Source organism: Pan troglodytes, chromosome 22 (genome assembly GCF_028858775.2).
Source record: "Pan troglodytes isolate AG18354 chromosome 22, NHGRI_mPanTro3-v2.0_pri, whole genome shotgun sequence".
In the NCBI taxonomy this organism is placed as follows: Eukaryota; Metazoa; Chordata; class Mammalia; order Primates; family Hominidae; genus Pan; species Pan troglodytes.
The window spans coordinates 44,380,539-44,403,628 of record NC_072420.2 but is presented as its reverse complement, the minus strand read 5'-3'; the positions used below and the strand labels follow the sequence as shown (position 1 = coordinate 44,403,628).

The 23,090-nt window shown below is 57.5% G+C and overlaps 1 protein-coding gene and 1 long non-coding RNA gene across 3 annotated transcripts; one reads left to right on the top strand and one right to left on the bottom strand.

Annotated features, from left to right (window-relative positions):
• The first annotated feature begins 814 nt into the window (after nt 1–814).
• LOC104004269 (uncharacterized) lies at nt 815–5,463 on the top strand. The gene is made up of 3 exons (XR_010154407.1): nt 815–972; nt 1,955–2,402; nt 4,619–5,463. It is a non-coding gene; the product is annotated as an uncharacterized LOC104004269 (long non-coding RNA).
• Nucleotides 5,464–7,115: 1,652 nt separating this feature from the next.
• RRP1 (ribosomal RNA processing 1) lies at nt 7,116–22,162 on the bottom strand. 2 transcript variants are annotated; one of them, XM_016938625.3, is made up of 14 exons: nt 21,543–22,162; nt 19,877–19,959; nt 18,586–18,643; nt 17,911–17,996; nt 16,054–16,115; nt 13,744–13,873; nt 13,600–13,664; nt 13,195–13,388; nt 11,557–11,636; nt 10,608–10,705; nt 10,340–10,359; nt 8,833–8,946; nt 7,803–7,899; nt 7,116–7,708 (listed from the first exon to the last, which is right to left on the bottom strand). In XM_016938625.3, the coding sequence occupies exons 1-14, from the start codon at nt 21,673–21,675 to the stop codon at nt 7,699–7,701; spliced, it is 1,230 nt and encodes a 409-aa protein (XP_016794114.2). In that variant the 5' UTR covers nt 21,676–22,162; the 3' UTR covers nt 7,116–7,698. The 2 variants fall into 2 exon arrangements, with proteins under 2 accessions (XP_016794114.2, XP_001145779.3); XM_001145779.7 differs by lacking the exon at nt 7,803–7,899.
• Between the last annotated feature and the right edge of the window lie 928 nt (nt 22,163–23,090).

The following is a 23,090-nucleotide window of genomic DNA, read 5'->3' as shown; positions in this document are numbered from 1 at the left end:
GCCAGCCTTCGTGAAGCACCTGCAGAGGCTCCACTCAGGGAGAGAACGAGGCACTCGCCCAAAGGGATCCTAGGTCACATGGGGCAGCAAGAGAGGGTGGAGCAAGTGGCCTGGAGCAAAGGGTTGGAGAGGCCCCGGGCGGTGCGGTCTCCCCCAAGCCCATTCCAGGGCCATGGGCACCCCCCAGAGGCAGCTGGTGGGACTGCAGCCATGCAGGTCCTAGAGGGCAGGTGACAGGGGACGTGACAGAAGGGGACAAAGGGCCGGCAGAGGCACAGAGAGGGCCAGACTGCCCTCTGTGGACTGCGGAACCCAGAACCCAACGGCCAATCCTCTCCCTACTCCTCACCCACAGTAAGGGGCCAGGGCTCCATGCAATGAGAACCCATGGGTGATGCCACACGGGGGAGAAGCCACGCGGGGGAGAAGCCATGCAGGGGAGAGGTTACAAGGGGGAGAGGCCGCGGGAGGAGAGTCGCATGGGGCAGAGGCCACGCGGGGGAGAGGCCACGCAGGGGAGACGTCACATGGGGGAGGACACGCAGGGCAGAGGTCACATGGGGGAGAGGCCACACGAGGGAGAAGCCACGCAGGGGAGAGGTCACAATGGAGAGAGGCCGCAGGGGGGAGAGGTCATATGGGGCAGAGGCCACGTGGGGGAGAGGTCACATGGGGGAGGACACGCAGGGGAGAGGCCACGCAGGGGAGAGGTCACAATGGGGAGAGGCCGCAGGGGGGAGAGGTCACATGGGGCAGAGGCCACGTGGGGGAGAGGTCACATGGGGGAGGACACGCAGGGGAGAGGTCACAAGGGGGAGAGGCCGCAGGGGGAGAGGTCACATGGGGGAGAGGCTACACAGGGGAGAGGCCGCATGTTGGGGAGATGGCCCCTGCGGGAAGACTCCGAGGCAGTCTGCTGCAGCTCCTTCCGGCTGAATCCGGTTCAGGAAGTAAAACCAGCCCTGTGTAGAGGTAAGTGATGCTTGGAGGGATAATCTCCGAGCAGCTCACCGCGGTGCTGGCCATTGCCGTTCTCTTCACGGTAGAAGAGTCCGTCTGGGGAAAAGGTCCCCATCAGAGATGGAGATGTTCCCTTTCAGACTCCAGGCTGTGGCTGTGGGGCCGGCTCCCTACCACGTGGGCTGGGGGCTGGGCACATGCATGCCCACTCCTGGGCCCTCTTCCTGGTAGGCCACAGCACCACACACACTGCAAACCAGGCCTCTTCTTCATCCACCACCACCGTCCAGGCCTCAACATCACCGCGTGGGGTCTTGTGCCCTCTGGAGGAACTTCCGGGCTAATGAGGGGGGATAGTCCCCATTACCGGTCTATCTTTATAAGGCAGTATATGCAACAGTGGAAGTTCTGTGAGACATATTCCAACCCCGGGGCTGCTGGCAGAACTGTCCCCAAACCCACCCTCGATCCCACGGCCAGGAAGTGGGTCCAAAATTGCCTGGCCAGGTCACACCCCTGCGTGAACCGCCCCACAACACCCAGGGCGCTGCCTGACTTGCCGTCCACCTCTCAGCCCCTCCCCTCACCCCTGCCGCAGCTGCAGGGCCTACCCTCGCCGGGGGTTGCTCCCTGCTTACCTCCCTCGCCCGTGCAATGCCTCTACTGCCCGCAAGGCCTACCGGGAGATGTTACAGGTCATGGTCATATTTGAGTGTGAGAAGCTCATGCAGAGAACATTCTGGCTGAGGGAGAGGTCTTGGGGTTCAAGTCTGTTTCTTGGCTCTGCTCAGCCATGCCAGGCAGGAAAATGGGCACCTCTGGTGACCCAGGCTGGCTGAGAGCCTGCAGGGAAGAGCCTTTGGCACGTGAGCCACTGTGGGCTGGCAGGACTGCAACTTGGGGTCTCCATCTACTGGTACCGAGGCAAGGAGGAAAAAGCAGGGGGGCCCGGAGACGGCCCCTCTAAGTCTGTAACTCCAGAACTGCTGCTCAGTCCCCAGAATGTCACCTCCGAGCAGAGCCTGTGACAACTGTCAACTGTGAAGCTGTGGCGTGGGTTGCTACTGAAGCTCTGAAGTCAGCGAGGACACAGCATGTTTGTTCTAGACCGTTTGGCTGCTGGAGGAAGCTGTACATGCACACACTCGCCTCACCACCCTGCGAGTCCACAGGCCCCTCCCCGGAGTCACCTCCAGGTAATGGGGGCCCTGCGTCGGGACTTGCTCTCTGGGGCGCTGAGATGCTCTACAATGAGCCGTGCTGCAGTGCACGGCCGCCCGACTGTGCACCCGCAACGGGGAACTGAACGCTGCAGGAAGTACATCTCCAAGATGTTCTTTAAGAGGCTTAGGGTCCCTGGAAGACCCTCGCCCACACCCAGCGTGGAGCGTTGTTGCTCACGTGGCCGCACCTCTCGGGATGGCCGTGGGTCTCCGTGATGGGTGAGTCAAGAAGTTTCTTTTCTTCCTCCTTGTGGGCTTCAAATGGGGAGGTGGGGTGCTGCCACTTGCCAGGTCAGCCTCTGAGCTTGGAAGAGGAGCATCCAGGAGACCCCCGCTCACCAGGCACCCCCGAGCTCCCTCAAGCTCCCTCGGGAGCCTCAGACAGGGCCAAGAAGGGCAGAGCTGCACCGTGGGGGCGGGGGGCCACGGCGGCCCAGGCTGGGTGAAGAGCGGGTGTCCTGGTGTCAGAGCCCCACAGGAACCGGGGGCCCTGCAGGAGGTGGCGCAGCTGGGTGTGAAAGCAGGGGACCAGGCAGGAGGGTTCCCACGGGGGTGGCAGAGCCGAACGTGAGGAGGGCACCCCCGCGGGAAGGGGCGCAGCACCCACTCCCGGCCTCAGTTCTGCATGAAATGAGTATCGGGGGTAATGGAAGCCAGAGTTCCTTCGGCAAAGGGAGGTTCAAACACAGAAGGGAAACCCTAGAATACACCCTGGGTGTCCATCACAGCTGGAGGCACCGCCTCTCCCAGAGGTCAACTCCTAACACGAGTGGGGCAGGCACAGGCAGCCGATAAGACAGTGAGCGGCCAACGCTGCAGCAGACCCCGGCACCCAGCTTCGGGTGGAGCGCCCCCATGTTCCTGAGGGTGTTTCCAGGATGAGGCTGATTTGAATCGGTGGACTAAGGAAAGCAGGTGGGCCTCCGCAGAGGGGGCCTCATCCGGTCTGCCTGGCCAAGGCCTTAAAAGACCGGGGTCCCCTCCCCTGAGGACGTTCCGGGGTCTCCAGCCGGCCGCCTGCCCTGCAGAACTCCCAACTGCCAGCCCCAGTCCTGTGAGCCGACTCCTCACAACAAACAGAGCACTCTCCCCTCCGCCACCACCACACGCACACGCCTGCTATGGACAGGACTGTGTCCCCTGACAAGCACATGTCGAAGCCCTAACTCCCCGTGTGACTGGAGATGGGGCCTCTAAGGAGGTGACCAGGGTTAAATGAGATCACAGGGCTGGGCCCTAGTCCAACCTTCCTGACATCCTTGTAAGGGAGGTCAGGACGGCCGGGCACAGTGGCTCACGCCTGTAATCCCAGCACTTTGGGAGGCTGAGGCAGGAGGATCATGAGGTCAGGAGTTCAAGACCAGCCTGATCAACACGGTGAAACCCCATCTCTACTAAAAATACAAAAATTAGCCGGGCGTGGTGGCGCACACCTGTAATCCCAGGTACTCAGGGGCTGAGGCAGGAGAATCGCTTGAACCTGGGAGGCGGAGGTTGCAGTGAGCTGAGATGGTGCCCCTGCACTCCAGCCTGGGCGACAGAGCGACAATTTTTCTCCAAAAAAAAAAAAAAATAAGGTCAGGACACCGTGAGAAGGTGGCCATTGATTAAGACAAGCCAAGGAGGGGGCCCAGGAAAAGCAACCCTGCCGACACTCCCTCGGAATCCTCCAGAACAGAAACTCACCCTCCCAGGCCTAAGCTGCCCAGTCCCTACTATTTTGTTCTCGCAGCTGGAGTGGACAGACACACACCCCATTCATTGGTTCTGTTTTTTCTGAAGACCTTAATCTAGACAGATGGAGGGTGGCTGGCGGGACAGGTAGAGAACAGGCATGCGCTATGCACACACTGCCCCAGCTCTGCCAGCTGAGAACGCCTGTGAACAGTGAGATCGGAATAGCAAAGGCCCAGCCAGATCGGCTTCTAAACACCACCCTCCCCTCACAGGAGCTAGAGATCTTCAGAGAAATGAGAGAATCTGAACAGGGCCCTAGGGCTGCAAACGACTTCACTGAGACAACTAAGGACTGAGGGTTCGAGGGTTGGACACAGTGAGGTATCCATGCTAATTCCCTGATTTTTCCTGGTTTGAGATGGGGTCTTGATGTTGCCCAGGCTCACTCAAATTCATGGGCCCAAGCGATCCTCCCGCCTTGGCCTCCAGGGTAGCTGGGACTACACACATGCCACCACACCTGGCTCTAGCTCCCTCTGTGACCGCTGTGCTGTGGTTAAGGGAATGTCTCTGTAGGAGGAAATGGGCCACAAAGTATCCAGGGTGCTGGGGCACCGAGTCAGGAAATGCTCTCAAAAGGCTCGGGGTAGAAATGCTCTGTGTGTCTGCAATGTTTCTGTAAGGTTGAGAGATTGTTTTTCCAGGAAAAAGCAACATCATCCTCATCCCAGCCCTGTGCTGTTACTCCCACTCCACAGGCAGGCGAATGGAACCACAGGTGCTTCCTGTCCTGGTCACAAAGTCAGAGTGGCTGGGCCAAGTGTCCTGAGAAGAGTCACCTCCTGGGATCCCATCAGCCTGGCCATAGCAGAACACCCAGACAGGGGCCCATCCCCGAGGCTCAACTCAATGCATGCAGCCACTGTAGAAAAGTCTGGAAAGTAGTTCTTCAACCGACTAGACATGGTGAGCCCAAAACCCAGCCATGACACTCCTAGGCATCTGCCCCAGAAGAATGAAAGCATCCATCCCCTGCAAACTCATCCTTACACAGCAGCGTGACTCCAGATGGCCAAAGGCAGAAACACCCCAAACGTCCATCAGTGGACAAACGGGCAGACGCAATGCACTGTCTGTACCGTGGGATGTCACTCAGCCATAAGAAGGAAAGAATCCAGTGTGGATGAGCCTTGGAACCACGGTGCTGCGTGATCCCGTAACACATGGCCAGAACAGACACGGCCCGGAACCTGAGGCCGGGAGGATGCGTGCGGGTGGCGGGGAGACAGAGGGGCGATGGCTAAGGAATACCCAGTTTCTTTTGGACTGAAAATGGTCTAAAGTTGACTGTGGTGATGGCTGTACAACTCTGAATATGCTGAAAACTCGAATTACACACTTCAGTTGGGCGAACTGTACTCCATGTGAATTACCTCTCGATGGTTCTCTCCTGGGCTCAGGCGCTTCTCCCACCTTGGCCTCCTGAGTAGCTGGAACTACCACTCATGTGCGGAAATAAAACAACTCAGTCTCAAAAAAAACTCAACTCAAAACTCAGTCTCAAAAATAAAAAAATAAAAAATAAAGTAAAAGAGGCTACCAATAGGAGAGGAATTCAGTCATTCATGTCACAAGCACAATGCGGTTATTTAAAACAATTCTGAATATGGGGAAATGTGTACCCAGCAGGGCCTGGAAACAGCCAGAGCGTGACGGTGCAGGCGCAGCCATGAAAACCCCTCCCTGTGAACACACACGTGAAAGAAGATGCAAAGTCACTGTGGCTTCCGGTTTCACAACTGCAATTTGGCATCTCTAATTTGCTTTTTTCCAGAAACTTCTGTTAGCATGGTTGTTTCCTTAGCTTTTGACCAAAGAAACTTCAAAAACAAGAAAGCGTTATTATGCATCCCGTTCCTTTCCAAAGGCCTCCAACTGCAGGGGCTCCTCCCAACAGGCCCTGCTGGGGGTGAAGAGGCCAGGCCCAGGGGAACACTGACCAGGCCCAGGGGACACTGCCCAGACCTGACGCTCGCCACCGGCAGTTTACGTTGGACACGCTTGTCTTTTTTTTTTTTTTTTTTGAAACAGAGTTTCCCTCTCGTTGCCCAGGCTAGAGTGCAATGGCGCGATCTTAGCTCACCACAACCTCTGCCTCCCAGGTTCAAGCAATTCTCCTGCCTTAGCCTCCCAAGTAGCTGGGATTACAGGCATGTGCCACCATGCCTGGCTAATTTTGTATTTTAGTAGAGATGGGGTTTCTCCATGTTGGTCAGTCTGGTCTCAAACTCCTGACCTCAGGTGATCCGGCCACCTCGGCCTCCCAAAGTGCTGGGATTACAGGTGTGAGCCACTGTGCCTGGCCACGCTTGTCTTTTTAAGTTCCTTTGGGGAAAGAACCCTAACCCCTAGAACAGGGGCCCTGGCCTTCCCTCTCCTTGGCCCCTAACTGTGCCCTAAGCCTGCCCCAGCCGCCCAGCTGAGTGGGACTGAAGGAGGTGTCACCAGGTGCCACCTGCCCGGGGTTGGGGGACACTCAAATGCAGCAGGGCTTTGGGGAACCGGATGCAGTCCAGGGTCTGCACAAGGCCAGCCACAGCCTAGAGGTCCTTCCTGGTCCCAGGCCCACTCCAAGCCCTGGCCTCTCGCTGGATCCCACACGGCCTGGCTGGCTGGGCACCCATGGAACAGAAGATGCGGGCAAAACCCAACGCAGCGGCCCCTTGTCACCTATGCAGGCTGTGGCCACAGCGCTGGCGGCAGACAGGCCCTTGTTCCATGCAGGTGGAAAGCCCTGGGCTACTGTCAGGTCTCCGTCGCCACAGTGGGGCCCCGCCACCTCCCTCACAGGCTCCAGCAGGTGTGAAGGGGAGAGGGGCAGGGAGGACGCTGAGGGTGACCTGGCTGAGGGAAGGAGGTGCGCAGCCTGCGGACCCGCGGGTACCCAGGATGGCGGGGCGTTCCTGCCTCCAGGAACAAGGCTCTCGCGGAAGCCAGGTCTTCCCACCACACACACGCTCACCCCGGGCAATCCGGGCCTTACTGGAGCTGAATTCCCTGCACAACTCTAGACCCCAGATTGAGGGGGAAGCAAAAGAGCCCCGTCCAGACAGCCCTGTTAACACCTGGGCGGCTCTGTGAAAGGAGAAATGTCTTGCAAGATTTTTCCACAAACATGAATATAAACCACCACACTGCTCGGAGGCTGGCGCCTGCCACCTCCCACACGTCCGTAGGACACACCCGAAGCGACACTTCCCTGGCAAGGGCTGCGCGGCATTTTATTTTCTGCACCCCCCACAGCGGGGGCGGCCAGTCCTGCTGCAGGCGGAGTTTCAGTCTGCGGAGTTTGACCTTCTGGCCCAAGGTCATCACAGCCACAGGCGGAGGCTCTGGGGAGAGGTCCGGTTCCTGGGATGCCGGCCCCTAATGACGGGCCCCTCTCTCCAGTGCCGCCCTTCCCTCCCGCCTGGCACAGGAGTTCTGGAGCCACGGTCCTGAGTCTACAGAACAGCCCGGTCGGCCTCGTCCCTCGGTGCAAGCGAGGCCTGGCCTCCCTCCCTGCCTGTCCTGGGCCCGGCCACGTCACTCCCTGCGTTTCTTCTTCTTCTCCGGCTCCTGGACATTGGCCGCCTTTGCTCGGGCACTGGTCAGGGGCCGAGGTGTCCTCCTTCTCTGGCGAGCCCCTCTCTGGCCACGGCCCCTGGGCTGATCTCGGAGCAGGGCCCGCTCAGCTGTGCCTGGCTGCTCACCAGCCTCTGCCCGCGCCTCGGGGTCGGCCCCTACACCCCTCCTCCTGCTCCTCTTCCTCTCCATGCCCGGGCTCGGGGGCTCCTTCTCACCTTTCCCTGACAAAACAGCAAGACCCCATGAGCCAGAGAACGCCTACACGGGCTCCTTCCACTTACTCCAACTCAGGCTGAGGATGCCAGCACCACAGACCTGGGAGGACAACACGGCCACAACAGCCAGCCAGACGCATCCCGTGTCCAGTGTGGGCGCCAAGCTCCATCCACACGGCTCAGGACCTCAGCGAGGGCTGACCTCAGAAGGACCAGCGTGAGGACAGGGTCATGAGACCCAGGAGCAAAGGCACAGAGGAGTAGGCAGGACTGGGCTCAAGGTAGAAGGGGAGGTGGAAGAACAGGACGCCAGGCAGTGCCAGGTCCTGAACGCCAGGGCCGACAGCGTTCACACAGCCAAGGGCCGGCTACAAAGAGGAGGCCACTGCCCCATGGGAAATGAGATGGACGGCTTCAATGGCACAGAGCTCTGGGCAAGGGAAGGGGTGAATCCCTAGGCCCTGGAGCCAGTTTAGCATGGAGAGAGTAACAGGGAAGGCTTCCCAGTGTGGGGCAAAGCCACCATGTGCCTCCTCTGCAGCCCATTCTTGCCATGGGCCCCCTGCCCTGCCCGGCACTGTGCTCAACCCCCTCCACTGCAGGTAGGCAGCTCCAGGCCCTGAGTGGTCTGCCGCGGACCCAGGGTTGCCCCTGGTGAGGGCATCACATGCCAACCACACTCGTGTGGCCAGAGGCCCGACACGGAAGGCAGCCCCAGAAATCAAGGACAGAAGTGGAGGGAAGAAGGGGAGGCAAGAAGAGGAAGGAAGATGTGGAGAGACTCAGGAATCTCTGGAGGGTGCGGGAGAGGAGCGGACGGGGCTTGGATCTAAGACGGAGGCACGGAAGGAGGCAGCCCAGCCAGGAGGATGTCTCTAGACCGGGAGGGAGGGCAGCGCACACAGCTCGGGGGAGCTGCAGACAAGGAAGGTGGGTAGGGGAGGCAGGGAGAGGCCTACAGGAGGGATGCCGAGGACAGGGCATTTCCGGGATGCGTGGATAGCAGGCACCCAGGACGGGGGACTCGGCACTCATGCTTCAGGGGGAGACACTGCAGGTGACCCCCATCCAGGGGACAAGCAAGCAGGTGAGGACGCCGGCTCCATGACTAACACACCCCCTAGTCCTACCTCTCTCCTGCTGCAACCTGAGCAGACGCTTCTGCTTCTTCGTCTTCTTCTGCCGCCTCCCTTCAAGCAGACACCTGCAGGCCTTCTCTGGGATCTCATCTTCAGGGAAAATGCCTGAGAACCAGGGCAGAAGTCAGGGGGCTCTCGGGGGCTGGGGACTTACGGTTTGAGGCTCGCTGCTTCCAGCAGGCCCCAGCCAGCACCACCTCCCGACAATGTGTGTGAGAAAGTGCCCTGTTCTAATGCCCAGGAGCAGCGTGTTCAGTACCCGCCACAGCTGAAACGAACCAGCTCAGACCCAAGCCCATCTGGAAAAGCCAGTTCCTGGAGCATCCAGGACACAGGTAGAGCATAGAGCATCCACGAACCCAAATGCTTGGGACCAGCAGTGCTTTGAATGTCAGATTGTTTTGGAACGTCTGCATCATATTCACCAGTTCAACATCCCTAACCTGAAAATCCCAAACACAAAACATTGCGACGAGCATTTCCCTGGAGCTTCCTGTTAGCACTCAGCTTTGGACTTGGTGGCATTTTGCATTTGGGGTTTCAGATTAGAGACGCTCAACCTGTACACCAAAGTCTACAGCCTACAATGCCCGTGCTGGCGGCCCAAGGCAACTTTCTGCATCAAAACCTGCCAGATGCACACGATCCTCACGCACCTCACTGACGCGCGCTGTCCTGAAAACCCCAGATGACCAGCCGGGCAACACAGCGAAACCCTGTCTCTACAAAAAATACAACAATTAGCCGGCGTGGTGGCGTGCGCCTGTGGTCCCAGCGACTGGGAGGCTGAGGTGGGAGGATCGCTTGAGACCAGGAGATTGAGGCTGCAGTGAGCTGAATCACACCACTGCACGCCATCCCGGGCAACAGAGCGAGACACCGTCTCAAAAAATAAAAAATAAAAAAACCAAACCCTGGACTACAGCTGATGACGCGCCGGCTGGCGGATGCAGGGGGTGTGATGCTGGGATAGAGGAGCTTCACACAAGGACAGGAAGTGCTGCTGCTGGAGGCCGGCAGGGACATGCAGACATCCACTATAAAATCCTTCCAACTGAGCTGCAGGTCTGAAACTTTTCATAAGGAAACACCAGGGGAAACGCCTACGTCTCTAACCATCGACGCCCACTAGGAAACCATCCTTCCGATAACCTATGCCAGTTCCATCTGCCACGCGCTGCCAAGAACAGACGTGTGCTGCACAACAGACCAGCAGCAGCACCGCGGTCAGTGCTTGGGAGCCCCTGAGGCCAGCACCCCATCTCTCAGGCTCTGGGGCACTCCAATGGACACTCAAGTCTGAGAACCACTCAGCAAAAACCACAAAAACGAGAGCTGTGGAACCCTGCGCCCTGCCTCCCTGTCCCTCAGAAACACCACCAGGCCTCTCTGCAAAGAGACTCCACGTGCTATGAGACCCCTGGAACCAATCCACTCCCACGAGGATGGAGCTCCACCTCCAAGGTGGTGCCACTGTCAGTGCCCGGCCGATCCTCACCTCCTGCCAGGTCCTGCAGCCTGAAAGAGTAAGACAGATACCCACTTACCACAGCTGCGGCTTCCGCAGGAGGAGGAAGCTCCAGCTAGAGCGGCTGCAGGGTCCTAGCCAGGGGAACCCCAGGGGCTGTGGACTGGTCTCAGGGTCCTAGCGGGGATCACCCCGGGGGCTGCAGAAGGGCCCAGGACAAGGCGAAGGCACCCAGATCTGAGGAGGAAAGGGCAACTCCAAGGGGAGCAGGGAGGACGCAGCGCCCTCACACACTCACTTCCGGATCACTTTGTAGAGACGCTTTCTGTTCTGAGAAGGGGTGCTCTGGCGGCTGGCCATTTCAAACAGTCTGTTAGCAACTGCCTCGTAGTCAAACTGTTTCAAAAGAGAGACGTCACAGAGGCAAGGTCAGCCACGCTCTGCATGCTCCGAGAACGTGGAACCCCCGAGACCCAGCCAGCACTTGGCCCCACTTGCAGGTTCTCCACCTGGCTCACAGGAACACAGCCCACCCTCACTGAGGGTCCTGCAGCTCCACCCACTCGACAGCACAGCGGGCACCACACAAGCTGCGGGCGCACTGGGGGGCACGCACTGCGGGGCACACTCTGGAAGATGCACACTGTGGGGCACACTGTGCAGGGCACATGCCCACCGGTAGCCTGCCTGCAGCTTTACCACTCTAGGAACCACACACAGACAAGCACGAACAAAATAGGTCAATTTGATCAATTTTAACCCAAGATAGCCAAATTTTATTCAGTCTGCAGATAATCATATTTAAAACTTAAAACATTTAAGTTTCCAATTTGCCTGAAGTCAGACCCCAATGGCTGAGTGGACTCCTCGCTGGGACCCACAGGCCAGCCGCTTGGCACATGCCATCTCATTCCCCACCAGCACCCCAACGAGGGGGCCACAGGAAATCTGGGGGGCTGCCCATGTGTGAGGCAAGAGCACAGCGTGAGGTGAGGCCAGCCCTGGATAATGCAGTTCTGCCTGAGCCCACCCTCCCAGGCCCCAGCCCCACTCTCAATGATCCCACTCGTCTACAGGCGGGCAGGGTTGGGGCACCCATCCCTCCTTCAAAGCTAACCCCCGTCCGGGTAACTCTCCATGCCAACGGCTGCCATCCTCCCTCCTAACGCCCCCCCTCCTCTTCCAGAGCAAGCGGTAGCACAGGGGGGCAAAGGCTGAGGGCGCAGCCATGAGCCCAGGGCACCCACCTGGAGGACGGGGCCGCCACTGTCCCTGTCGTCACCTGCCTGCTCCTCACCAGCCTCAGGTTCAGCCCTGCAGATGGAGCCTGGAACAAAAGGGACCCCGTGAACCCTACCTGTGCCCAAAGTGTGCTGGCCCCAAACACCCAGGAACGGAGAGCCCGCTCCGTACACCCAGGAACGGAGAGCCCGCTCCGTGCACCCTGGTCGGAGCACGGGCACAGGCGGGAAACACCCGGGAACGGACAGCCCGCTCCGTGCACCCTGGTCAGAGCCTGGGCACAGGCATGAAACACCCGGGAACGGAGAGCCCACCCTGCACCCTGGTCAGAACATGGGCACAGGCGGGAAAGCCCACAGCTCAAGGCAGATACTAGGTGCCATGTGACCTCTAATCTCATATGGACAGGATGAGAGGTGCCACCTCAGGCCTGCAAAGGAAAAAAAGATGTCCCAGGGCACAGGTGCCTACACAGCCCTGAGTGGCTGACTACAAGCTGGCATCTTGGGCAACAAAGGCCATGTCAAAAGTTCTGGAAGTGAGGAGCCTCAGGGTGGCCTGGTCCAGAAGCTGTGGGAGCTGATGTTTCGGCTGGGTGCTCGAGCTAGGCTGGGCATTTGGGACTTTGATGGCACTGTCTGCAGAAGAAAGGTTTTTGGGCAACAGGCAGCTGTGGGGCAGCATGTGACAAGGGTCTGCTCTGTAGCTGGCAGCAGGGGGCCAGCAGCAGGCACTAGCGGACCTGCCAGGCACCTCAGCTACTGAGAGAGAAGGGCAAGGCAGAGCCCAGGGAGAAGCATACAGGGTGGCCGGGCCAAGTGCTGGGGGCGGTGGGGAGGGGGTCTTCTGATTAGGAAGCCAAGGGGAACAGTGGCCACAGCACTGATTTGGGGCATACTGGGGTCCTGAGCGTGGTCAAAGACACGCCCTCCACAGCACCAGGATGCCACACTTAGAGCTCAGACCACCCAGCAGGCTCGGACAATGAGTGCAGCATCAAAACAAAAAACGGGCCAGGCTGGACCCCACGGCTGCCCCCATAGGCCTCTGGCAGGCAGTGAGGGGCAGGTGAGTACACCTGATGCCCCTCACACACACTGCACACAGAGCAGTCAGGTGCCCTGAGGTCTCAGGCCTGAACCCAGTCATGGTCAATATGGACAGAGCTTGCTGTCCTCTGGGGAGACGGGCCAGGAACGAGGAACACGAGGAGCAAGTGATTCACATCCCGTGCCACAGAGTGACGCTATGGGGAGGACTGCGTCGGGGGCTGGGAGAGGCCAGGAGGCTGAAAGAGTCCAGCCCCAGAGAGTGATGGGGGGAGAGACGGTGGGAGGGACGGAGAGACTCGGCACCAAGGCAGGAACGAGTCTAGGGGGCCAACTGAGCCAGAGGCATGGGTTAGACCGAGGAGCCCAGGGGTACGGAGAGGGCGTGGAGCACATCAGAGGCTGGGGGTTGAGGGGAAACATGTGCTTGGTGCCCACAGAAGTCACTCTGGCTTCTATGCTGAGGATGGACTGTGAGGAGGGGCAGAGACAAGGGGACCAGGCAGGAGGTGGCAGGAGCAACCCAGCAGGAGACCGCACTGGCTCAGCCCAGGACAGGCCCCGAGGAGAAGCCAGGCGCAGTGGGACCCCCACCTGCGGGCGGCTTCTCAGACCTCTTCTGGGACAGCGCATCTCCACGCTCACCGCCCTCAGAGGACTCATCACTGTCCGACGCCACCTCCTCATCCTGTGTGTCCAGTTCATTCAGCAGGTCTTCAATGGCAAGCGGGGCCTGCTCCACAATCGTCTCAAAGATGCCTCGAGTGATGTTGTTCAAAACCAAGGAACTGAGGGGCAGAGCAGAGGCCGGCGAGCAGGCCCGTTATGCTGGATTCCCAAGCGGAAGCCGCCGACTCCCCTGCAACCTCTCCCCACCCACACGGCCAGCGGCCACTCTGAGACAGATTCATCCCTCGAGGGAGCAGCACCCCCACAACAGCAGCCCCATGGAAGAACTCGGTGAAGGAGTCGGGCCCGATCAGGCCACCCACCACTTACTCCTTGGTCCGGGCAGCGATTCTGCAGAAGGGGTCGATGAACTTTAGGTTCTGGTCTGCCGTAAGCTACGAGGAAAGCCAGTGGGAGCTCAGTTCCTCCTCCACAAACGCCCAGCTCCACCGCCCCGTCGGAGACCAGCCTCACCTCCTCGGCGCCCACTTTGGTCAGCTCCTCCAGGAAGATCTCGATGAAGTGGCTCTTCACCCCGTTGGGGGCCTGGCTGCTGGGGTGCAGGATCTCAGTCATCAGCAGCTCTAGCAGCTCCTCGATCTGTCTGAGGAAAGAAAAAGCAAATATGACAGGCAGCCTCGACGAGCCCCAAGACAGCCGTGCCCCCCACTCTCCCACGGTTACACGCTCTGATGGGAACCTAAGTGCGGGCAGGCGCCACTGTCTGCAAACATGCCAGCCTTAAAGTCCACACAGATGATATCAACGATCCTGGGTCTCCTCCAGCGCAAAGCAGTCTTGCAGTTAGGGAGTTATGTGACCAGCACCAGCACCAGAACGTATGGCCTGAGTGTGCATGTCAGCTACAAAATGCAGCACGTGTAAACATTCAGACAGGCCTTCCCTCTGTCCTCAAGATTGCTAGCAGAGAGAAAGGCTTGGCTGAGACGAGACGCCCTGCCTGGTGTTCCTCTCCACTGTCTCCACTGGGTACCGCTGGGGAAGACACGTCAGGACAGCACAGGCAGAGAAAGGAAGGTGGAGGCCCAGAAAGGGGCCGAGGACCATGAACCACCTGCTGGCTTCCTGGGCCCTGCCGCACGACGCATTCCATCTGTGACGTCCACCAGAGCTCTCCCTGGCAGGCGGGTTTGATGGCATCACAGGCCCTGGATCTGAAGACTAGACAGCCCCAGAGAATAATCTGTAGCACCTACATGCATCTGGACCTCCTGGGGTGCTTAATAACGCAGCTGCCTAACTCAGATCTGTAAACTGTGTGATCCTTAGGAAGCTCCGTAGCAAGGCTGGAGAATCACTGGTGATGGAAAGGAAAAGTGATGCTCTCTAAGGCTCAGGAAAAACGAGACAGAGACAAGAACAGGTGCTGAGACCAAGAGGAAGACACACAGATGCGAGGGACCGACTTCCCAGGCCAGTGGCAATGGCGTGGATATTAATGACAGCCTGGTTATGCCTGCAGGAGATCCAAGAGGGCGGGAAGAGCGGACCCCACTGTCAGCACTGGGACCGCAGCAGGCATTGGGGGAAGGCACCGAGGTCTTCCACATGATTCCTGTACTGAATTCTCAGTTACAGGGAGGAAAAGTACTCTTGTAATAAGAAGCCAAAAAAAGTTAACACAAGTAAAATCATCCCTTTAACATTTAATTCAGCTTAAGCCATGAGATCCCTATGGGGTAATCCACAATGCTAAGGCCTAGAATGAATGAGACTCCTGGCATCAGAGTCCTGCCAGGGAATACAAGAATGAAAATCCCTCCAAACCAGAGGCACCGCTGCCCTAAATGCAAAATCACCCATGCAACTCAAACCTAGAGAAACTCAGCAGCCACAGTTCAATTCCTGCTGATTCTTTAAAAAAAAAAAAAAAAAAAAAAAACCAGAATCTCACTCTATCACCTAGGCTAGAGTGCAGTGGCTCAGTCACAGATCACTGCAGCCTCAAACTCCTGGGCTCAAGAGATCCCCTTAACCCACCATAACCAGCCTGCTAATTCTTTTCTATGCATTTATCTAATTTTTGTACTTTTAGTAGAGACAGGGTTTCACCATGGTGGCCAGGATGGTCTCGATCTCTTGACCTTGTGATCTGCCCGCCTCGGCCTCCCAAAGTGCTGGGATTACAGATGTGAGCCACCGCACCCGGCCAGTTTACATATTTTTAGAATTAGGAGCAATTAACATTGCTTACAACTTTGGGAGGCCTAGGCAGGCAGATTGTTTGAGCCCAAGAGTTTGAGACAAGCCTGGGCAACAGGACAGAACTCGTCTCTACCAAAAAAAGATACAAAAATTACGTGGGCCTGGTGGTGCGCATCTGCAGTCCCAGCCAGTTGGGCGGCTGAGGCAGGAGGATCACTTGAGCCCGGGAGGTCAAGGCTGTAGTTGAGCCAAGATCACGCCACTGCACTCCAGCCTAAGCAACAGTGACACCTATTTCAAAAAAACAAAAAGCACTGCTAATGAAGCGGAACATGCCGTGTTTTTATAAGAAGCTCCTCGGCTGGACACCCTTTCATTAAAAAACTCCCTTCTGACTCCCAGTGAGAACTGGCCTCCAAGCCTGAGGATAAATGGCATCATTTCCACAAACACACAAACTGATTTTTACTTTAAAAACTGTCTTCTCTCTAAGCACGATTGGGGGCATGCGTTAATATAAAGGCTGACATCTCCTTATGGCAAAGAATCAAATGACAAACACATGACTGCGGTCCCCGAGAACAGCGTCCCCCCAGAGCAGGCCCGCCGCGCACCCACCTTTCTTCCCAGCCTCGCATCTTCAGAACCTTCAAGGACTCGTTCAGGACCATCCGCATGAGCTGTGACACAGAAGGAGGGTGGCGTTAGCAGAAGCCCAGCCCTACTTCGCCAGACCACCCTTCCCCACGTACCACCATCCGCTGCAGGATAAAGTCACGGCCGTGGTGACCTCTGCCGGCCCCAGCACACAGCCGGCCCCCAGAGCTGCTGACAGACAGACGCTGGAGGACACACCACCACGCCCTCAGAACCCTGGGCTGAGAACACGCCCTATCCCCGGCTCCAAGGCCCCAACTGGCAGGAAGCAGGTGCATGGGGGGCGGGGGGTAATAGGGGACAGTCCTACGACTCCAGTCCATAAACCGGGGCTGAAACGGAACAGTCCGATTCATAAGGGAGAACCAGGAAAGAGGCACGGCCACCCCCATGGGCGGTGGAGCCCTCCGCAAAACCGGGTCTGAAACACGGCTGGTCCTCACCAAGCTCCCCGCAACGGAGAGAACGTAGCTCACTTCCTCTGCGGTCCGCTACACAGCCCTCCCGCCAAGCCTCACCCGTGAATCAACCTCCAGATCTGCCCCACGATGCCATTTCCCTCCATGGGGCTCAACACCCTTCTGCAGTTGTCCCCCCTTTAGGCTACTGACCCAGCATGCCCACACGCTCAGAGTGGGGTCTGAGCTGCAGTCAGTAGCAGCAGAGGACACGCGGACCCCCAGGAGCCCCGATGACAAAGCACGGCCCAGCAGCCCGGACACTGTTCCTGCGGACACGGGAGGCCTATCCCCCACAACACCCTGCGGTGCCACCGAGGCCGGCCCTGACGCAAGGCTGTGCTGCCGGACTCAGCCACACAAGGGGCACCCAGAAACGAGCCATGGAAAGCAGCAGAACGCATCCATCCAGGGACCCAGCAGCCACATCTCAGCAAAACAGCAGGGTGGCCTCCCTGCAGAGCCCCATTGTCCCTAAGAGTCTGCACTCTGTCCGAGTGCATGGCCGGGCCCCTGGCCTGCCCCGGAGCCTCCTTCCTTCTTGAGCTCCAGGCCTTTCCCGCCCTGGTCTCCACTTCTAGAATCACTGGTATATATGCTGTCTGCACAATCCTGGCCCGAATCTGAGCTGGACACTGAAGCCAGAGTGGCAGATCAACATCTGTCCTCAGTGAGACCCAGACACGGCCCCTTTCAGTGTCCCCATTGGGTGACCGACCCCTACACAGTGACAATGTCCCCGTATCTCAGGCCTGCTCTAAGGTTACAATGACCACCACCTTAGTAACAAGACCTCACGGTTCAACAAGAGGGAAGGAGGGAAGGAGAGAAGCAGGTCCGGGCAGCAACACGCTGCACCTCTAAACCCCAGTGTTCCCCTGTATCCTCAGGGCAAATCAGTGCCCTGAACGGGGATACAATGAGGGAGGAGGGAAAGGAAGTCCCGCTCTGTGACCATCCATCCCAGCCTCGCAGGCTAAGCACTCCAGGGCTCACGCCAGGGCGTGACCGCAGCTCCTCTGCTGTGCCTCCAGACTCACTCTGCCTCTTTGACAAGGTAACAACGGTGTCACCATCGACTCTCACCCGGAGAACAATCGTCACTTTCCTTCTCTGAACCAAAAGTTTGTGTGGTGTTTTAAGGGTCGAATTCCTTGCCCATTCAATGACCCTCAGAGACTGGACAAAGCTGCAGAGTCCTGGTCAGGGACCGCCCAGAGTCTCGGCTCCACCTCCCACCCCTGGCTTCAGGGTCGCACTGCCTCAGGTTGCCTCCCTGCCCAGGTGCCGCCTGTCTCGCTTGGCCAGGCACTGAGACCCGCACTGCCCCCACCCGCCGGCACCCTGGTGGCTGCCTCACCATGTAGAATTTATCCAGGCGCAGCCTGTCAATGCCCGTCCACTCGCGATTCATGGTCTGCCAGAAGGCCTGAAGGAACAGGTGCTCTGGAGAAGGAATAAGCCAGAAGAGAACCACTGAGGAGCACGAAGCCACTCTGGGAAGTGAGGTGAGAATATGGAGGAACCCTTTCTTTACATAGCTATAGATAAAAAATGCTGATGCCCAGGCCCTACCCCCAGAACTGGGTTTTGCTGGACCAGAATCTGGACATCAGGATTTTTAGAGGCTCCTCAAGTGAGTCCCACAGACAGGCAGGGTAAGAACTTCTCAACTCTGGTCATCAGAGAACAGAGGAGTCAGAAAAATCAACTGCAGGAACCTCAGGACCATCAGGCGGAATTCAGTCAAATCTCTTGGTGACATTATCCTGGCTTTTCACTTTATTTTTAAAGTGTAAGATATTAGCCCATTAGGCTCGAAATGAGGGTTTTGGGTAAATGAGCTAATCCACGTTGAATACTTACACCAGCACTGCACACGTGCTAAGCACCCACAGACACCAGCTGGTGCTCTCTTGCCCTTAGGCATTCCTTACTCTGGATTTGAGAACACAAACCTCCTGGGTCTGGTGGCTCTGATGCTCAGAGGTTCTGACATCTACAAATGTACCCAACTATGGCAGAGCATACTCACGCGCCTCCGTGGTCTGAAAAGCATGAACGAGTTGGGAAATGGTCCTTCCTAATTCTTCCTGTGTAGGAAACAACAAAAACGCCCTCAGCCCCCGAAGCACCAGGCTCTCACAATGACACACACACAACCACCCACTCACCCACTCACTCACTCACTCATCACAGAGAGTCGGCTTCCAGGGGGTCTCAGCTCAGTGCACTGGAGGTTTCACCCCTGCTCCAAAAGACCCCTCTACAGCCAGGGTCAACAGGCTCTCACACAACCACGGCAGGCCCCTCTACAGCCGGGGTCATCAGCCTCTCACACAACCACGGCAGGCACTGCCCTCTTGACAGGGGCTGTGCCCTAAGCCACAGAGTCATGGTTAAAGAGGGACGTGGGAGAGCGGAAGGGAGCCTTGGGACTCACAGCCCCCTAACCATCAGGAGGAGGAGGGCTGCGAGACCCCATAGATCACTCGCTATCTGCCTACATCACCGCGCCAGGCATCGCCCAGGGTACTTGCTAAGGGACATTTCACAGCCTCCCCTTGATAATTCAATGGGCATGGAATATGGCCCAGGAACCTGAATTTAACTAAGTACCCTCACCACCCAGGAGATTTTGAAGGAGAGCACAAAATTCACAATTTGAGAAACAATGTTTGAAAAAGGCTAGCGGGAGACGTCCTTGTCTCAGGAGACTTGAATTCCGCCCCTTGGTTTCCACTATTTCAGCACTTGTTTGCAACCCAGGACAAACACAAAACCCAGTTTTCACCCATGCCAGTGCTGCTGCAGTGCACGGCTCAGTCAATCACATCAACACCTCAGCAAGTGCAAGACTCACCTAACAAAGGCCCAGGCCCACCAGCCGTGCCGAACCAAGCGTCAAGGCTATACGACCTCCCCACGGTCTCTGGCCATATTAAAACTCGGTCGACCAGGTCGGGCGCGGTGGCTCATGCCTGTAATCCCAGCACTTTGGGAGGCCGAGGCGGGCGATCATGAAGTCAGGAGTTCAAGACCAGCCTGACCAACATGATGAAACTCTGTCTCTACTAAAAATACAAAAAATTAGCCAGGCATGGTGGCAGGTACCTGTACTCCCAGCTACTCGGGAGGCTGAGGCAGGAGAATTGCTTGAAACCGGAAGGCTGAGGTTGCAGTGAGCCGAGATTGAGCCACTGCACTCCAGCCTGGGCAACAAGAGCGAAACTCCGACTTAAAAAAAAAGAAAAACTGGGTTGACCAGATGCCCATCCATCCTCCCCCGCTGCTTCTGTACCTGCTCTGCTGCTCCCCCCACTCACCTGGAGGAGTGGCTTGTCCTGCATCCACATGCAATAAAACAGTCCTTTCCACACCTTCAGCAGCTCATCGTGCGTAAAACCACCTGCATCAAAACAGCAACGGTTGGACCAAATGAATCCCACACCTTCGAGTGCCAGAAAGGAAGCCACAGAAACATGACTGCCTGAATGAGACCAAAGTCCCACTTACGGTAAAGGCAACTGGGGGGCAGAATCTGGCCCTCCCCTTCAAACAATCCTTCTAACCCAGAACCTGGCACGCCTGTGGCTATGCGGCTACTCCAGGTAACTGCTACTTCACGCACACAGTAAAACCGACTGAGATCTACAAGGTATCAGGCACCATACTCCATTTTGGAAATTCAAAATTGCGAACCTTGACCGTTTCCTAAGCTGGACAGTGGCCACAAGGTTAATCTGTTGGTGATAATTCATCCAGCATTACACTGAGGGCTTCTGCACTTTCCTGTAATATATCTCAAATACTAAAAGAAGAAAGTGAACTCAGGCATTCAGACTACGAGAGAAACAGAAATTACTGAGGCCAGGTGCGGTGGCTCATGCCTGTACTCCCAGCACTTTGGAATTGAGTGCTGAGGCAGGATCACTTAAGGCCAGGAGTTCAAGACCAGCCTGGGCAACATAGGAAGACCCCAATTTGTACAAAAAATACAAAACTTAGCTGGCCTGGTGGCACGGTGCCAGCAGTCCCAGCTATTGGGGAGGCTGAGATGGGAGGCTCACTTGAGCCTGGGAGGTAGAGGCTGCAGTGAGCTGTAATCGTGCCAATGCACTCCTCCACCACAGATGACAGTGAGGTCTCACTCACAAAAATAACAAAAAATTTTAATTTAAAACATTACTCAGTTGACATTCACTGAAGTCCTATGTGTCTGGCAACCTGTTCCTGTAGCAGTGGTTCTCAGGCTGAGTGTGGGGAGCAGAAGCACTTGAACAGCTTCATAAAGCAGATGCTAGTCCTGATTTGGTAGGGCTGGGATCCTAGAACTTGCATTTCTTTCTTTTCTTTTGCGATGGAAATGGAGTCTTGCTATGTTGCCCAGGCTGGACTCCTGGGCTTTTGTGATCCTCCCCCATCGACATGCCAAGTAGCTGGGATTACAGGCTTGGGCCACTGCGCCCGGCATAGAACGTGTATTTCTAACAAATGTCCAGGGGATGCTACTGCTGTTGGGGGACCACGCTCGGAGAACCACCGGGTACCATGAACAAGAAGTAGATTCTCGGCCCTCAGAGAGGTACCCTCGAGTGGAAATCCGAAAACAATCCAATAATTAACGCAAACAGAAAACTGCAAACAGTGGGAAATGCTGCCATGAGGGAAAAATACTGGGTGCCCAAACAGCAGGGCAGCAGGAGTACATGGTCTACTGGAGGGAGGGGACGCCTGAGCTAGGAAAGGGGTTAGGGGGCTGGGGAGGAGCGTTCTCGCAGAGGGACCAGAAGTCACCGCACCACGAGGGAAAGCGGCGGCGGGGGCCGTGGGCCGGTAACAGCGGGAACAGGCCCGTGGACCCCGCCTGCCCGGCCCGGCCACGTGGAGGTTCCACAGGGCTCGGAGGGCCCCCAGCTCCGGCCGCCGCCGCCCACACCCGCACCAGCCCAGCCGGCCCCCGAGACGCCAGCCGCCCACACCCCCGCCAACCTGCGGCCCGCTGAGTCCTGGCGACGATGTATTTCCGGAGCTTCCTCACCGCCCGGTCCCGGGTCACCTGCTCATTCCCCGCCAGGCGCTGAGCCAGCTGGATCTCAGGCGGGAGCTGCACGCGCGAAACCATGACGCCGACGGCCGAGACCCCCTGTCCCGGAGTCGCCTGGTACCCAGCACACTGAGCACGCGCCTCCTGCGCCCGCCTCCTCCTGGCCCCGGCGCGTGGCGTGACGTCACAGCCCGCGACACCGCCCAGGCGCACGCCACCGCCGCGCAGTGGCCGAGCCGCGCAACTGCAGCCCCCGGAGGCCGAAGGCTACAGAGGGGGCGCGCGCTCCCTGCCTGTGCGCATGGGCGGAACCAGCGAGCGCGCGCCTGCGCCTGCGCCTCGCTGGGGCTGCGGTGGGTCGGGATTCTGAGGCAAAAATCTGTTGTTTTTAATCTCATTTTATTTATAACCCCACTTGTATTTTTTTCCTGAGACAGGGTCTCGCTCTGTTACCCACGCTGGAGTGCAAGGCGCGATCTCGGCTCACTGCAGCCTCTGCCTCGCGGGCTCCAGGGATCCCCCAGCCTCAGCCTCCCGAGGAGCTGGGACCACGGGCGCCACCACTGTCGGCTCGAAACTTTTATTTTTAAAACCAGGGGTGTGCCGGGCGCGGTGGCTCACGCCTGTAATTCCAGCACTTTGGGAGGCTGAGGCGGGTGGATCACGAGGTCAGGAGTTTGAGACCAGCCTGACCAACATGGTGAAACCCTGTCTCTACTAAAAATACAAAAATTAGCCAGGCGTAGTGGCGGGCGCTTGTAATCCCAGCTACTCAGGAGGCTGAGGCAGGAGAATTGCTTGAATCCGGGAGGCGGAGGTTGCAGTGAACCGAGATTGCGCCGCTGCACTCCAGCCTGGGCGACGACAGAGTGAGACTCTGTCTCAAAAAACAAAACAAAAAAAAACCGGGGAGGCTGCATTTGGCCTAGGGCCATAGTTTGACATACCCTGAAGCAGAAAAATGTTCTTTATTTTTAGAAATAACTGCAGAACTTTTTGGTAAAGGTGACCTGTTATGATGTCTGTAATTCATTCTGCAAAAAAGTAAATCATTACACGCACATATGTGTATGCAGATAAGCAACTATGGCACACTGTTAACAATTGTGGCGTTGGCCGGGCGCGGTGGCTCACGCCTGTAATCCCAGCACTTTGGGAGGCCGAGGCGGGCGGATCATGAGGTCAGGAGATCGAGACCATCCTGGTTAACACAGTGAAACCCCGTCTCTACTAAAAACACATAAAATTAGCTGAGCGTGGTGGCGGGCGCCTGTAGTCCCAGCTACTCAGGAGGCTGAGGCAGGAGAATGGCGTGAACCCCGGAGGCGGAGCTTGCAGTGAGCCGAGATCGCACCACTGCACCCCAGCCTGGGTGACAGAGTGAGACTCCGTCTCAAAAAAATACAATTGTGGCGTCTACAGGTCTTCATTGACCTATCTTCTGACATTTTCTATGTATGAAATTTTTCATAAAAAGTTGAAAAGGCTGGGAG